We start from the raw sequence: 17,746 nt of genomic DNA, 5'->3' as shown, positions 1-17,746 counted from the left end.
GAAAAAAAGAAAAATGGAACCACAGACAGCTTCATTCTTGAATGGCTTTAGAGAAATATTACAACCAACAAGCACACAAAAGGCTCATCAACCACACACACACCCCAGTTCTGTTTATAAGTATTGTTTTTACTGTGTACTAAATATATATAAAACATTTGTAAATAACGTTTTTATAATACATTTTTAAAAATATGTTTCTTTAGGACAATTTGCATATGAGTCAGATGTCAGCAGCAAAGAAGAGTTTTTGTAACTTTTGTAAAACGATCCAATTGTGAGGTGCCCAAAAATTCCCACCTCTACTATATACTGACTGTAACAACAGGGCCTCTGCTGGTTGCAGCTAAGCACTGCACTTCTTTTTTTCTTCAAGACCCGAAGAAAATAACAACTATCGCATTGATGCAAATATAATACAACCTTAAATGTAAGACAAACACTTCAATGAGCATCATTATATTACAATTAGCATGGAGACACTTTGTTTTACAGCAGGTTTCCTTGTCACAGGTCACAAGTGTGTGTGTGTGCGTGTGTGTGTGTGTGTCTGTGTGTGTGGGTGTGTGTGTGTGTTTGTGTATGTGTGTGTGTGTGTGTGTGTGTGTGAGCGACGGGATGAAAAGCTTGCCTACATCTTTGTCGAGGGGTAAAAAGACTGTCTTCGGCTCAGGTCGATACGGTAACCTCCTTCCTGATTTAAAATGCAGACGATACTTCCCTGAGGCGTCGCGCTCAGCAGCCGTGAACATTGAAACATGTCCGATGGCCCAAAACACCAAAGGTGAGGATCTCCCCGCCTGGCGTAGCCGCAGGCAAAGGCAGAATAAAGAGGTGAAAAACTCACCCAGGAGCGAAGAAGTGGAACAATCCGAGCCAGTAGACTCCATCCCGGCTGCTGTCGGTGCTGGGAAGGAAGATCCAGCTGCACGTAGCGCACAACAGCACCCGGGAGGGTCGCACGCTTTCACAAAGGGCGCCATTGTTCCAACGGGCTTGGTCACCAGGCGTAAAACGGCGGCGCAATGCGAGACGTCTGCGGTCGCGAGCGCCCACGCCAACGGCAACATTTGGCTTGCGCTGGACTACGGCAATCCGCTTTGACCCGATCAACAAACGCTAACACGTGCTCCTATTGGCTGCTTCGCAGCACGCAATCATGCACTTTTAGGCTTTTTTCAAAGGGAAAATGTCTTAAAACGCTTGTGAAGACTTTCCTACTGACAGCTGGGCAGACTTTATTAATAACATGCGGGAAATTAAGGACAGAACTGGAAATGTATGGCCGTAGACGACTCCAATGTACACCACAGGGCATCATCCAAACGTGCATGATACCTTAAATACACGATAAAAGTCGTCACAGAGATCGACATGGTGCGAAAATATGCGTATGACGAGAAATGCATGGCCGTAAACGACCACAACGTACACCAGAGGAAATCAACCAAACAAGTACGTAGAAGGACGCCTCAGCTTTGTGTATTGTTTTTGTTGGCCGCCGTCTTTAGCATCACTACTTACATCTAGCAGCGTGTGCAAATGTTGGTCCTGGAAAACACTGTGCAGGAAATCCAGATCCTTCTCACTGCAATCCGTCAAGGCGTGGATCTCCTCTAAACTGTCCAACACCTGAGACACAGCTCCTGCAACACAATAACACATATAGATCATATACATTCATTTATATATATATATATATATATATATATATATATATATATATATATATATATATATATATATATATATACATTCATCTATATATATATATATACATATATGTATATGTATGTATGTGTATATATATATACATAAATACATATATGTATATATATAAATACATATTTGTATATATAAAAAAAAAATATATATCTTTAAATAAATATATATGTATAATATACATTCATTAATATATATGTAAATAACTACATAAATATGTAAATACATATTTTTATATATAAATATATATATATCTTTAGATGAATATATATGTATAGTATATATTCATTAATATATATAAATAAATATTTATGTAAATAACTATATAAATACATATTTAAAAAATATACAAGCAAATATATAAATACATATATATATATATATATATATATATATAGACAAAAATATATATGCAGTATATAAAATATATATATATATATATATATATATATATATATATATATATATATATATATATAAATATTTATGTATATAATATATAAATATATAACTATATATTTATGAACGTCATAAAATGAGTAGAAGAGGCTGACAATGTAAGGAACATCAAGATACGTACGTTCCGCTGCTAGTAGCCCTACAGGCAGGAAGCATTAAAAGAAAACAGAGAAAACAAAGATTGTGAAAAGACAGACGTTCATATTTTTTTTTATCACAGGATATTAAGCGACAATGTTTACAAGCAACACATGGAGACTTTTTGGTGTAGCATAGCTAGCATGCTAAATGTCTTTAACAATACGCTTTTAAGTTTGGATATCATTTTTGGAAATGCTCATTTATGCTTTTTTGCAGTAGTTACAAACAAAATTCCTCAATATTACATAGATGATTTTTGTCAAACATTTTCGCAGTAGGTCTTGAAAACAGCAAAATGTGTTTTTTTCATGGAGAAGATCTTTGACAGTAGTGTATTTCTGCAGCAGGATCCTAAAAAACGCAGAGCGCTCCTGTTATAAAGATGATCTTTGAGTCGTGCTTTTTTTTTGCAGTAGTTCCATAAAAAGAGCAGAGCACTTCTGTTGAATAAAATATTTTTTTACTTGCGTTTTTGGCAGTAGATTCTTCAAAAAACAGCAGATTGCTCTTCTTGTATAGATCAGGGGTATCCAAACTGATCCAAATTTTTTGACTCTATATATATATATATATATATATATATATATATATATATATATATATTTATTATATATATTTATTTATTATATATGTACCTATACACATACACATACACATACGTACACATATACACACATAAAATGTGCCAAACCTGGATAAGAGTGGAAAGTGTTTTGCTTTTTTCCCATCATGCTTTGTAATGGATATAAATATGTAATAGGTCTGTAATTTGTAATTTTGTAATTTTTTTTAATAATATCCATAAAATTCAGTGAGCAGGTAAAGTGGTTGTATTTGTAAAACATTTTTCTACCTTCAAGGTACTTAAAGTGCTTTGACACTATTTCCACATTCACACACACACTGATGGCTGACATGCAAGGCCCTAACTACGACTCAAACGCAAGGACACAACGGATGTGACTACGATGGCGGAAGCTGGATATCGAACCAGGAACCCTCAGATTGCTGGCACTGCCGCTCTATGGGTGTGTTTTGTGTTAACATTTTGTGTTGTTTGGATTTTAATTTTGTGCACCATGGGAGGTTGTTTGCATTGGATCTTATAAGTGAATGCTGCGCATTGTTTCTTTCAGCGCAGAATTTAAAGCCGTTTACCTGCATTACTCACATTGACATCTTGATAGCGACAAAATGGCTGTGTCAAAGTCAGTCTCTGAAAATGAATGCAATCTCAATGCGGGCAAAATCACATTTTCAGACATTGAAAACCCCAGATGTGCCGTAGTTTGGACATCTCTGGTATAGATGATCTTTGACAAGCATTTTTGCTGTAGGTCCTTAAAACAGCAAAATGCTCTTGACATATAGAGGATCTTTGATTAGTGTTTTTTTTTTGCAGGAGAAAAAAAAAGCAGTGTGTTCCTGTCATATATAGGATCTTTGAATAGAGTTTTTTCAGTAAAAACAGCGGAGTGCGCCTGTCATATAGAGCAGTGGTCCCCAACCTTTTTGTATCCGCTTAATAATTTGTCTCGCGGCCCGGGGGGGTGTCCTTTTTTTTTTTCGTGTTTGTCATAAAAAAAGGAGTTTTTTGTGGTCGGTGCACTATTTGTAAGTGTATATTGTGTTGTTTATGTTAATTTAATTTAAAAAAATTCTTCCGCGGCCCGGTGGTTGGGGACCACTGATATAGAGGATCTGTGAGCATGTTGTATTTATATTGATCAATTCTGTGTTAGCCATTAGTCAAATAAGATTTAAGTTGATATTACATACAAAATAGAAATAAAGTCCAGCAGTCCTTAGCTTCCTGAAAATGTGGCCTCCAAAACAACACTGTGAGTTGTTTCCTCGCCTCTGTCCCCAAATAACTTACTCGTGCATGCTTCTGAGGTTAAGTGGCAGCAGTGAAAAGTCACCTGAGGAGGTGGGGTCATCTGAGAAGTCGTGGAGCTCCTCAGGAGGGTCTCCGTAGTAGGAATTAAACTTGTGACTGGACACCGCCGCCAAGACGGCCCCCTGAGGCGATACAATAAAAATTTTAAAAAGCCAGCTTGTCGCACAGTGATGTCACCACGAGGGAATGTACCTTCAGCTTCCTCCTGGCGTTGAACTTTCTCAACTGCTCCACAGTTTCTGGCAGGTGGATCTTGTAGGCGTAGCGGTCCCTCTCCTGGGGGAGAGAGAGATGGGCTTTGATGTCGTGACACTATTGCTTAAAGGCCTACTGAAATGAGATTTTCTTATTTAAACGGGGATAGCAGATCCATTCTATGTGTCATATTTGATCATTTCGCGATAATGCCATATTTTTTCTGAAAGGATTTAGTGGAGAACATCCACGATAAAGTTTGCAACTTTCGGTGCTAAAAGAAAAGCCCTGCCTCTACCGGAAGTCGCATACGATGACGTCACATGTTGATGGCTCCTCACATAATCACATTGATCTTAATGGGAGCCTCCAACAAAAACAGCTATTCGGACCGAGAAAACGACAATTTCCCCATTAATTTGAGCGAGGATGAAAGATTCGTGTTTGAGGATATTGATAGCGACGGACTAGAAAAAAAAAAAAAAGTTAAAAAAAACTAAACGCGATTGCATTGATACGGATTCAGATGTTTTTAGACACATTTACTAGGATAATTCTGGGAAATCCCTTATCTTTCTGTTGTGTTGCTAGTGTTTTAGTGAGTTTAACAGTACCTGATTATCGGAAGTGTACGTCCACGGCCGGGTGTTGACGCTAATGTCTCAGGGAAGTCGACGGATGCTGTATGGATGGCACAAGCTCACCTGATATCCGGTAAGAAGTGACTTTTTAACCACAATTTTTTCACCGAAACCTGCTGGTTGACATTTGGTTGGGATCCATGTCTGCTCTGATCTATAGTAAAGTTTCACCTCCGTGAATTTTAAACAAGGAATCACCGTGTGTTTGTGTGGCTAAAGGCTAAAGCTTCCCAACTCTGTCTTTCTACTTTGACTTATTCAATATTAATTGAACAAATTGCAAAAGAATCAGCAACACAGATCTCCAAAATACTGTGTAATTATGCGGTTAAAGCAGACGACTTTTAACTGTGTGTGTGCAGCGTTCATATTCCTAACAGCCGGTGATGTCAAGCGTACACGTCATCATTACGCAACGTATTTAAAGAAAAAACTCATGGGAAATTTAAAATTGCAATTTAGTAAACTAAAAAGGCCGTATTGGCATGTGTTGCAATGTTAATATTTCATCATTGATATATAAACTATCAGACTGCGTGGTGGTTAGTAGTGGGTTTCAGTAGGCCTTTAGTAAGAAGCTACAAAGGCTGACTATTATACTGTCTTGGCAAGCCCAAGTCTATTTTTGGGACTTTTTATCGCTAAAAAGAAACAAAATCATTTTGATTGAAAAGAGGCTAATCACTCCTAATGTCGCATAAAGGAAAACCAATGTGCCAGACAAATGACAGCACCCTTGCCCCAAATAAACAACACATTTGGAAATGATTGATGACATTTTGGCTGAATTAGATCAAATAAACATGGCTACCTTCAGCCAAGGGTGGTTGAGCGCCTCGTAAACAGTGATCCTCTCGGCGGGGTCCAACATCAACATGCGCCTCACCAGATCTTTAGCACTCTCCGAGATTTGACCCCACTGGCGGGGGTTCATCTACGCACACACACACACACACACACACACACACACACACACACACACACACACACACAAGTGACATATCTTACAATAAAACATGCACTCTGATAAATATGTGTAAAAACTAAACAATATCGTATGGATTAAATAAGACAACATAATCATAGTGTATTGTACTCCATCCAGCTGTATAATCACTCGCCATACAGCAATAGATGATATCTGTCTATTACCTGACATGTTAGCTACCTCTCTTTGTTCATAATGTCTATTTTATGCTGGATCTACTCTCTATTGCAGCTGTTACATATACTGTTATATTGTACATGGTAATTGTTATATATTGCATATATTATATAAAAATATAACAATATATTAGTATATATCATTTACTGTATATATATGTAAATATTGCATATATGTTATATTTTATTTTGCTACTACGGTACATTTCCTTACACTTTGCATCCTTTGTAACTGAGCTACTGTGATCCAAATTAGATGCAGTTTTCCTTTCTTTGTAAAAAGTAAAAAAAATAAAGAAAATAAAAAGAGCAGGCGTCTTATATTTGCTGTCTGGAAATGTATTAATTAGAGAGGTTCGATAATGGCTTTTTTGACGATATCCGATATTGTCCAACTCTTTATTACCGACTCCGATATCAACCGATACCGATATATACAGTCGTGGAATTAACACATTATTATGCCTAATTTTGTTGTGATGCCCCGCTGGATGCATTGAACAATATAACAAGGTTTTCCAACATGAATCAACTCGAGTTATGAAAAAAATGCCAACATGGCACTGCCATATCTATTATTGAAGTCACAAAGTGCATTCTTTCTTTTAACATGCCTCAAAACAGCAGCTTGGAATTTGGGACATGCTCTCACTGAGAGAGCATGAGGAGGTTGAGGTGGACGGGGTAGTGGTAGTGTATATTGTAGCATCCCGGGAAGAGTTAGTGTTGCAGGGGGTTATGAGTATTTGTTCTGTTGTGTTTATGTTGTGTTACGGTGCGGATGTTCTCCCGAAATGTGTTTGTCATTCTTGTTTGGTGTGGGTTCACAGTGTGGCGCATATTTGTAACAGTGTTAAAGTTGTTTATATGGCCACCCTCAGTGTGACCTGTATGTCTGTGGACCAAGTATGCATTGCATTCACTTGTGTGTGTGAAAAGCCGTAGATATCATGTGATTGTGCCGGCACGCTAAAAGGCAGTGCCTTTATGGTTTATTGGTGCTCTGTACTTCTTCCTATGTCCGTGTACACAGCGGCGTTTTAAAAAGTAATACATTTTACTTTTTGAAACCGATAATGATAATTTTGAAACAGATACCGATAATTTGCAATATTACATTTTAAAGCATTTTTTTGGCCGATAATATCAGCAGTCCGATATAATCGGACATCTCTAGTCTTAATGCAAACCAACAGGTGATCCCAAAGGACTTCCTTCCCAAATAAGTCTTTTAATATGGTACATTGTAGTGATATATATTCAAAAAAATATATTTTTATTTTGTCTTGATAAAAACACTGGTATCTTATGTTAAGACAACATTTATTTAATCTGCATTTGAAAAAAGTTGTTCTCTATTTGGTTCAGTAAGGTATTAACATAGTGAAATATTTCAAAATATAAGATTAATTGGGTATTTATAAAAAAAACATTGTTGTCTTATATTTGGTTTAATAAGGTACAAATATAGTGAAATATTTAAAAATACAAAATTCTATTATTTTTCTTTAGAAACACTGCTGTCTTATATTTGATGTAAAAACATGTTACTCTACTGATGTATTTAAAACAAAAGGTTCATTTTGTTTTATAAAAACACTGTTGTCTTACATTTAGTGCAACAACAAATTATAATGAAATATTTAGAAATACAAGATTAATTTTGTCTAATTAAAATAATAGTCTAGAAAAAAGGGTTGCCATTTATTTGGTTGAAAATGGGATTATAGTAAAACTTTTAAAAATACAATCTTAATTTAGTTTTTCATAAAAAAATTGTCTCACATTTGGTTCATTATGGTATTAGTGATATATTGAAAAATACAAGATTAATTTCGTCTTGAATAAAACAGTGTTGTTTTATTTTTGAATTATTAACATGTTATTATAGAGGTATATTTAACATACCATAGGATCACAATATTATTTTTTCTTAAAAAAAGTTGTCTTACATTTGGTCCAATACGATATTATCATAGTGAAATGTTTTGAAATCCAAAATTAATTTTCTTTAATTTAAAAATTGGTCTGGAAAAAATGGGTTTTCCTAGGGGTTCAAGGGAAATATAATAATAATAAAATATTAAGTCAGTATTGAGTGTTGTCCTATATTCTGGTTGATAACATGTTATCATAATGATATATATTTTTAATCAAAATATTAATTTTGTTTTATAGAAACACTGTTGTCTTAAATTTGGTTGAACAAGATATTATTACAGTGAAATATTCACAAATACAACATTCATTTTGTATAATTAAAAAATGTTTAGAAAAAAAGGTTGTATTTCATTTTGTATAATTAAAAAATGTTTAGAAAAAAAGGTTGTATTTTATTTGGTTCAATATGGTATTATAGTGATATATTCAAAAATACAAGTTTAATTTTGTTCTTATTAAAATAGCTTTGTCTTATATTTGAATTGATAAAATGTTATTATAGAGGTATATTTATACATCACAGTTTTAAATTTGCCTAATAAGACATGGTTGTCTTACACTTCAACAATAAATTACTATAGTGAAATATTTAGAAACACAATATCAATTGTGTTTAATTGAAAGAATGGTCTGGAAAAAAAGGTTGTCATATATTTGGTTCAAGTGAAATATTTAAAAATACAATAATAATTTAGCCTTTATTAACGAAATACAGTCTTAAATCTGGTTATAATATGGTATAATGGTGATATATTCAAAAATACAAGACTATATTTTTCTATATTAAGACAGTATTATCCTATATTTTAATTAATAACATGTTATTATTGTGATATATTTGACATTACAAGATTATTTTTGTTTTATAAAAACACCATTATCTTAGGTTTGGTCCAACAACATATTTCTATAGTGAAATATTTAAAAATACATGATTCATTTTGTTTAATTAAAAAAATGGTCTAGGCAATAGAATTGTCATATATTTGGTTCAATATGGTATTATAATGAAATATTTAAAAACACAAGAATAATTTAGTCTTTAACAGAATAAATACAGCTGTATGTTGGGTTCAATACGGTATTATAGTGATAGATTTAAAAATATAAGATTAATTTTGTCTTTCTTAAAACAGTGTTGTCTTATATTTGAATTGATAACATGTTATCAAAGTGATATATTTTACATGTCAAGATTAATTTTGTGTCATAAAACACTGTTGTCTTACATTTGGTTCAACAAGATATTACTATAGTGAAATATTTAAAAATCCAAGATGAATTTTGTTGAATTAAAAATGGTCTAGACAAAAAGGTTGTCATATATTTGGTTCAATATGGTATTGTAGTGAAATATTTAAAAATACAAGATTAAAATAGTCTTTAATAGAAAAAAATACAGTCTTATATTTGGTTCAATATGGTATTGTAGTGATATATTTAAAAATACAAGAATAATTTAGTCCGTCTTAAAACAAAGTTGCCTTATGTTTGGATTGATAACATGTTATTACAGTGATACATTTTACATCGAAAGATTATTTTTGACTAATAAAAACACCGTTTTCTTATATTACATTTGGTCCAACAATATATTAATATAGTCAAATATTTAGACATCCAAGATTAATTTTGTTTAATAAAAAATTTAAAAATGGTCTTAAATTTGGTCCAAGGAAAATGTTCAAAAATACTAGATTAATTTAGTCTTTATTAAAAAAAAATACAGTCTTATATCTTGTTCAATATGGTATTAAGAGTGATATATTTTAAATCACAAGATTAATTTTGTTTGATTAAAAAATGGCCTGGAAAAAATTGTTGTCATAAATTTGGTTAAAGGGACATATTTAAAAATACTAGATCAATTTAGTCTTTATAAAAACAAATACAATATTATATCTGGTTCAATATGGTATTATACTGATATATTTAAAAATACAAGATTAATGTTGTCCTTTTTAAAACAGCGGTGTCCTATATTTTAATTGATTACATGTTATTATAGTGCTATATTTTACATTTTATCTTATAAAAACACTGTTGTCTTAAAGTACATTTGGTTCAACAAGCTATTACTCTAGTGAAATGTTTCAAAATCCGAAATTAATTTTGTTTAATCAAAAAAATATATTTGGTTCAATGGAAATATTAAAAAATACATTTAGTCTTCATTACAAAAATACAGTCTTATATCTGGTTCAATATGGTTTTATAGTGATATATTTAAAAATATAATAATGTTGTTTTCATTATAACAGCTTTGTCCTATATTTTAATTAATTACATGTTATTATAGTGATATATTTTACATTTTAACTTATAAAACACTGTTGTCTTATACTGCATTAGGTTAAAAAAAAAAAAATTGGTTCAAGGGAAATATTTAAAAATAAAAGGTTAATTTAGTCTTCATTACAAAAATACAGTCTTATATCTGGTTCAAGATGGTATTATAGTGACATATTTAAAACTACAAAATTAATAGTTATAGTGATATATTGAAAAACAACCAAGTAGTTTTGTATTTAATTAAAAAAAGTGTTTTGAACATCTTGAGTCCAGGTAAATACAAGATAATTATAGCAATATACAAAGACGATTGAGCAGTATCATCACAAAAGTTTCCCCACACTCTCAACATTTGTTTTAGTGTCTTTCATGCGTGTAAAAGACAGCAAAGGACATTTCCCTCACCTTGTATTTGCCCTTGCAGATGGCTTCGAACAAACGCTCCTTGGTGCCGTAGAAAGGCAGACACCCCGACAGGAGGATGAAGAGGATGACTCCACAGCCCCACACGTCCACCGGTTTGCCATAGGGCTCTCTCTTCACCACCTCGGGGGCCATGAAGTGGGGGGTTCCTACGCGACCTGACCGTGACGACAACGCAAACACGCTCTTTATGTTGTAAAAAGAAAGGAATGCAAAGGTCTCCCATTATGTCAAAGTGACTTTGAATCATTTTCTAACTAACTAAAAAAAAAGGGGTGGGGGGGGGCTTCGCTATGCATCTTAAAATAAAGCTCTGCTGTGTTAGCATGTAACTCGCTAGGCTAATTTGTGTCCTCCTGTCCTAATATTTAGATTGTTGTATGATGTATGGCAGGGATTCTCAAACTGTGGTACAAGTACTACAGAGGTAAAAAGGGTCCTTCTAGAGGTACGCCAAAGAATGACTTGATCAAAAATACAATGTTGCTTTTCCTACATTCAAACACAGTGTTACTGTTCAAACTGTGTATAATGCTACAGTGGACAAAAATACACCTGTTAAATTAAGCCTCTGCCTTGTTTTGAATAAATACTTAGGCCAGGACTGTCCAAACTACGGCTCGCAGGCCAAATGCGGCATGCTGACACCTTCAATTTGCCCTGCGAGATGTCGTGAGTTAAGTAATGAATCTTACCCGCCGAGAGATTGCATTCATTTTGATAGTCTGACAATTTGTATGCTGTCATTAAGTCACCTTTTAACGGACAATGTGAGTAAAACGAATAAATGACCTTCAAATACACTCTGAACAAAAGGTTTACACAGCTAGAACTTATATGACCCAATACAAACAACCTTCCCTAGTCTTGGTGCAAAAAAAGTAAAAAAAAAAAATTATATACAAAAAAAAAAACTGATTCCAACCAACACAAAATGTCGTCAGACATAACATAACCTGCTCAATGAACTTTGTGGACAATATTAAAAACTTCCACCTACCACAAACTATTTAAATCCATTATTAAGCAGGATGGAAAAAATGCAAAACAGTTCCCACACTTATCCTTGTTTGGCGCATTTTAGTTGCTTGATATTTCTGATTGATTACAAAACATTAAGGGGGGTCCTCATGGAAGTAAACAAGGTAGAAGTCAAACTTTCACATACTCTAAATATCCAATTCTAATAATCATTATATATCCATTCTATTGACATAATATGTACACATGTACTGTATATGTTATATACTGTATGTAGGTATATGCATGCATATATATATATATATATGTGTGTGTGTTATTTAAATGCATATATATATACACATATATATATATATATATACATATATGTATATATATATATATATGTGTGTTATTTAAATGCATATATATATATACACACACATATATATATATATATATATACATATATATGTATATACATGTATATATATATACACATACATACATGTGTATATACAGTATGTATATATATATATATACATATATATGTATATATATATACGTACATGTGTATATATACATACATATCTAACACACATATATATAAAGAAATAAAAATTATATATATATATATATATATATATATATATATATATATATATATATATATATATATATAATGCAGTCGCTTATGGCCCTCGACCAAATTATTTTCGCCCAATGCGGCCCCCAAATCAGACAGTTTGGACACCCCTGACTTAGGCCTACTATGCTAATCTATTTTAATGATTTTAATGGTGGTCATCAACCATGAATTGATTAACGTGGACCCCCGACTTAAACAAGTTGAAAAACCATTTAGTGGTCAATTGTACAGACTATGTACTGTACTGTGCAATCTACCAATAAAAGTTTCAATCAATCAATCAAAAATGGTTGTGTTCTTTTTTTGAGGCGGTACTTGGTAAAAAACAGTTTAAGAACCAATGATATAAGGCATCTATTATGAGGACATCACACAGAAGCAGAAGCACTTTAAAACGGTCCAAATTCCAGCAGAAAGGCAGGATTTTTTTGCAACCAACTCCAAAAACACTATTGTGGGACTTCTACATTGTCTTTTACTCTTGTAAATAAAATAAGGGTTACACAGCAAACACTCATTGGGGCGTTGTCACGTTTACCTCCGGCAACCAGTCCCGACTCTCCCAGCTGGATGGCGACGCCGAAGCCGCCTAACTTGACAGGAGCAGAGTTCTCCTTGGACGCCAGCAGCACACAGTGAGGCTACGGGAGACGAAAGGAAAAAGAAAGACGAGAAAGTGATTAGTGGTCGCTCAGGCTAATTAAAGAGTGACAACATCCTACAGTATAAATAACAGGAATGTGACTAAAGGAAGGTTCACTGTGGCAAAGAACACATAAAGCTATTGATAAAGCCATATAAATAATAAATATGCAATTCATATGAATTAATTAAACTCATTTACAGGTGTTTTTGTAAGACAAAAAACATTTTTTGGTGCCGAAACAGAACAAACACTGTTAGTCGTCAGCTGCTTACCACGCCGCTTTCACGTGAACACGCTTATGACAAGACTAGATCATCCTGATCAAGTTATTATCCATATTTGTGGTACACTTAGTCCCGCTTCTTCAACGACGGACTTGCTACAAAAATAAAGACAAGATACTGGATGACTTCAATTTGATTTGTAATACAAGTCATAAGGGGGATAAAAATATCTTTCTAATCAAGTTTCACACCATCATTCGAAACTGACCAATAAAAAAACTTCTAACATATTGTTCAGGGGAGGCCACGCCCACAAAAATTAAGTTTAGTCATAACATAAAGAGGTACTTTAAAAAAATGCAAATAAAATTTAAGAAAAGGCAAAGAAAACTTTTTGTTTTATTAAGACACATTGACTGGTAAAAAAAAAAAAAAAAAAAAAAAAAAAAAAAGACAACTTGGGTAAAAAAAATTAAGTTGTTTGCATATATATATATTTTTTTTAATCCATTAATTTTGTTTGCCAATCAATTTTTGTTTGATTGAAATAAATAAATAAATAAATTCTCCAAACATATTTGACATTTCTGCTTGTCTTTGGCAGTGTCAACTATAACATTCAACCTTTTATTTACATGTCAACTTAAAATAAATAAATAACGTGCCCAAGTCAGGAAGTAATCAATAATTTGAGACTGGCCAATAAAAGGCTTTCAAGATATTGTTCGGACGAGGCCCTGCCTACAAAGTTGAAGTTGAGTCATCCATCCATCCATTTCCTACCGCCTGTCCCATTCAAAATACTTGAAGAAAAGAAAACTAAATTTGAAAGAATGCAAACAAAACTTTTTGTTTTATAAAGCAACATTTTTAACTTGTAAACAAACCGAGTCATTTGGTGAAAAAAAAAAGGTTTGTTTGAAAATATAAAAAATATTTTTAAATCCAATCCACATTTTTCTCCAAACATATTTGTCATTTCTGCATGTCTTTGGTCACATGTGACCTTTTATTTAGAGGAGAAACACTTTTTTTTTTAATATCGTGCAAATGTTCACTAATTTTGGCAATTTCCCATCAAAAGTGAAACTAAAATGTGATATAAACTCATCACCTGCAAAGTGAGATATGTCACACCTTTATTTCTTAAACTATTGATGACCATGCCTTCTTACAACCCGAGGAAAAACAGCAGATATCTTTTTAACGGGCTACCATAGAGCCAGTGCTGATGTACTTCGTACAGTAACTATGTGGTTTTCAGTCTGCTCTGCTGCAGACAGGAAGGCCCCGCAGAGGGTGACCAGGACAGCGGAGAAGATTATGGGCCGGCCTCTGTCCTCTCGAGAGGACATTGTTCGCTCTCCCTGACTCGGCGGAGCAAAGAAAATCCTGGCAGACCGCTCTATCCCTGGTTAGCACTGCTACCATCAGGGATTGATTTTGGTCTCAAGACCAGGACCGAGTTAAAACAGTTTTCATTGTGGGCCAATAGCTTGAATCTGTCCCAATAGCTCACGCTGTTTGTATTGGTGTTTTTATTTTATTTTAACATGTTATTTATTGCTTGTATTGTATTTCAACAGCACCTAACTGAGTAGCCACCTGTAATGTTGTCATGCTCGTGTTCAATTCTAAAAGCCCACATTTTCTGAGATTTTCATTTTGAGGATTTCATAAACTGTAAGCCATAATCATCAAAATTATATCAAAATAAAGCTTGACATATCTTGAGTTGCATGATATGAGCATGTCATATATTAGTTTATTGTGGGGCGGTATAGCTCGGTTGGTAGAGTGGCCGTGTCAGCAACTTGAGGGTTGCAGGTTCGATTCCCGCTTCCGCCATCCTAGTCACTGCCGTTGTGTCCTTGGGCAAGACACTTTACCCACCTGCTCCCAGTGCTACCCACACTGGTTTAAAAATGTAACTTAGATATTGGGTTTCACTATGTAAAGCGCTTTGAGTCACTAGAGAAAAGCGCTATATAAATATAATTCACTTCACTAATTCACAGTTTTACATTGTAAATCTAACTGCTGGAATGAACAAACCTTTATATGATATTGCATTTTTTTTTGTTTCACTGTACTTGTTTGTACTAATTGTATTTGTTACCAATTATGTATGATCTATTTCTCATCTGGTCACAGTTGGAATTGTTTGGTGCACAAGGCATTTTGGACAATTCTATGCTTATGAGTAAGTTGTGAAAAGACGCTTGTGGCAAATTTTAGTGTGTAACAACGCGATCTTGAATGTTGGAAGATCTAAGAGCCTTGATCTTACACCTTCGATAAGGACTAGAACAGAACCGGGTCCACTGACCACATTCTTACAAATTTTCATGGTCTGTGAAATGTTGAACATCTTCCTTTAAAAACAGGCGTGTCCTAAAATACTATTTTAAAAAAATCACAATGTTGAATCGAAAAATACAAAGCTGCCACGCAGGCTGTTTTTCTTTAAAGCTGTCATTTCTCAAACAATAATAACGAAATAAAATAAATGTTATGAAGTATTAACCTATGGAAGGTTCTATTTACTTTACATAAAATATTCCATCCATCTATTTTCTAACGCATGTCCCTCTCGGGATCGTTCAACATTCCACTTTGAAATATTTTGTGTGGTTGCGATGTAAAACACAAAGTTTTCTTTGACAAAAAGGGCATAAAACAAAAACAAAAACCAAAAACAAAAAACTAATCATAATCGACGGATAGTTGATCTTGAGATTTGAGTTTTGGATGTAAAGAAAAAAAATGTATGCCTTATTTTTAACATTTTTATGAGTGGGGCGCTTTTGGATCCCCAATAATTTTTGTGTGTTTTAAAACATTTTTTTTATACTTTCATTGCTCAAAAATAAAACCGAATCAAAATCAATGCTTTTATGAATTATTGACCTTTTTAAGGCCAAAATGACTTCACATCAGATCTCTACTTTGACATTTATATAAAACATTAAAAAAAACATTAAAACAATAAACATAAAAAAAAAAACATGTTTTTTTTATATCGATAGATAGACGTTAAGTTGATCTACAGATTTAACCTTTGAAATATAATAATAATAGGAAAAAAAATAATATATGACTTAATTTTAACATTCTTTTAACTAGACCCTTCTGGGACCCTGGGATCCAATTTGAAGGGGGCCCTAAATGTTACAAAAATCTATATATTGTATCGTTTTTTCAAAATATCAAAATGGCCTCCGCATGCGTTAATTTTTCAGTGTGCTTTAAAGAATGGAACCCACCATCATTTCTTTCTTTTTCCGCTTCCTGTTGGCGGAATTTAGATTAGATTTAGATTTATTGGTCCCCGTTGGGGGAAATTCATTTTCACTGCCGAACATTTAAATAATTGACATTACACATCACGAACAAAAATAACAAAAAGACATCATACATGACCAACACATTTATGGGTTTGTCAGACAGGTCGGCCGGGCCTGCTGTTTAGGGCGGCTATAGCTGCAGGGATAAGGCTTTTCCGAAGGCGGGCCTGCCGGAATTTGATGGTTCTGTACCTCCGCCCTGATGGTAGTAGGATGATTAGATTAGATTAGATTAGATCAGGGGTCTTAACCATGCGGCCCTCGCTTTGATATGACAATTTAATGCTGGTGCGGCCCGCGAGTTTAATATGAACGGCGCTTAACAGCGTCATACTTGCCAACGTCCCCAATTTTCCCGGGAGACCCCTGAATTTCAGGGCACCAATTCTCTCGAAGCCCCTGTCAATTTTTACCAGATCAACAATATTCAGGGAGTGCCATAATGGCACTGCCTTTAGCGCCCTCTACATCCTGAACGGGCAGCGTGCTAGCCCAGTTGTATGTTGCATCTGGTCATGTGAGACGCACATGAGTTATTGCAAGATATATTTGATCAACAGCTACACACGTCACACTAAGGGTGGTCGTAAAAAAACTTTTAACACTGTTACAAATATGTGCCGGACTGTGAACCCACACCAAACAAGAATGACAAAACCATTTTGGGAGAACATCTGCATCGTAACACAACATAAACACACCAGAAAAATTACCCAGAATCCCATGCAGACCTAACTCTTCCGGGCTACAATATACACACCCCTGCTACCACCAACCCCGCACGCCCCCACCCTCCCTACTTGCGTCGGTTGAGGTGTTGTATATTGTAGCCCTGCAAGGTGTTCTGGGTATTTGTTCTCTTGTGTTTAAGTTGTGTTAGGGTGCGGAATTTCTCCCAAAAAGGGTTTGTCATTCTTGTTTGGTGTGGGTTCAAAGTGTGGCACATATTTGTAACAGTGTTAAAAGTTTTTTTACGGGCACCCTTAATGTGACGTGTATGGCTGTTGAACAAGTACGTCTTGCAGCCACTGACGTTGTTCTG

At 34.2% G+C, this 17,746-nt stretch overlaps 1 protein-coding gene across 20 annotated transcripts in view; it reads right to left on the bottom strand.

Annotated features, from left to right (window-relative positions):
* Window positions 1-17,746, bottom strand: part of caska (calcium/calmodulin-dependent serine protein kinase a) — a 252,512-nt gene that overhangs the window by 57,334 nt on the left and 177,432 nt on the right. For 16 of the 20 annotated variants that reach the window (XM_061879695.1, XM_061879694.1, XM_061879699.1 and 13 more), the window contains exons 6-12: window positions 13,026-13,128; window positions 10,861-11,036; window positions 5,870-5,992; window positions 4,415-4,498; window positions 4,245-4,344; window positions 2,303-2,320; window positions 1,525-1,646 (exon numbers count right to left, since the gene is read on the bottom strand). In XM_061879695.1, the coding sequence (XP_061735679.1) occupies window positions 1,525-1,646; window positions 2,303-2,320; window positions 4,245-4,344; window positions 4,415-4,498; window positions 5,870-5,992; window positions 10,861-11,036; window positions 13,026-13,128 (726 nt within the window). The remainder of the gene's footprint in view (window positions 1-1,524; window positions 1,647-2,302; window positions 2,321-4,244; window positions 4,345-4,414; window positions 4,499-5,869; window positions 5,993-10,860; window positions 11,037-13,025; window positions 13,129-17,746) is intronic. The other 4 variants (XM_061879696.1, XM_061879709.1, XM_061879715.1 and 1 more) reach the window with 1 other exon arrangement.

Source organism: Nerophis ophidion, linkage group LG19 (assembly GCF_033978795.1).
Source record: "Nerophis ophidion isolate RoL-2023_Sa linkage group LG19, RoL_Noph_v1.0, whole genome shotgun sequence".
In the NCBI taxonomy this organism is placed as follows: Eukaryota; Metazoa; Chordata; class Actinopteri; order Syngnathiformes; family Syngnathidae; genus Nerophis; species Nerophis ophidion.
Note: the sequence above shows the minus strand (reverse complement) of the source record. Positions and strands in the feature narration are given on the sequence as shown.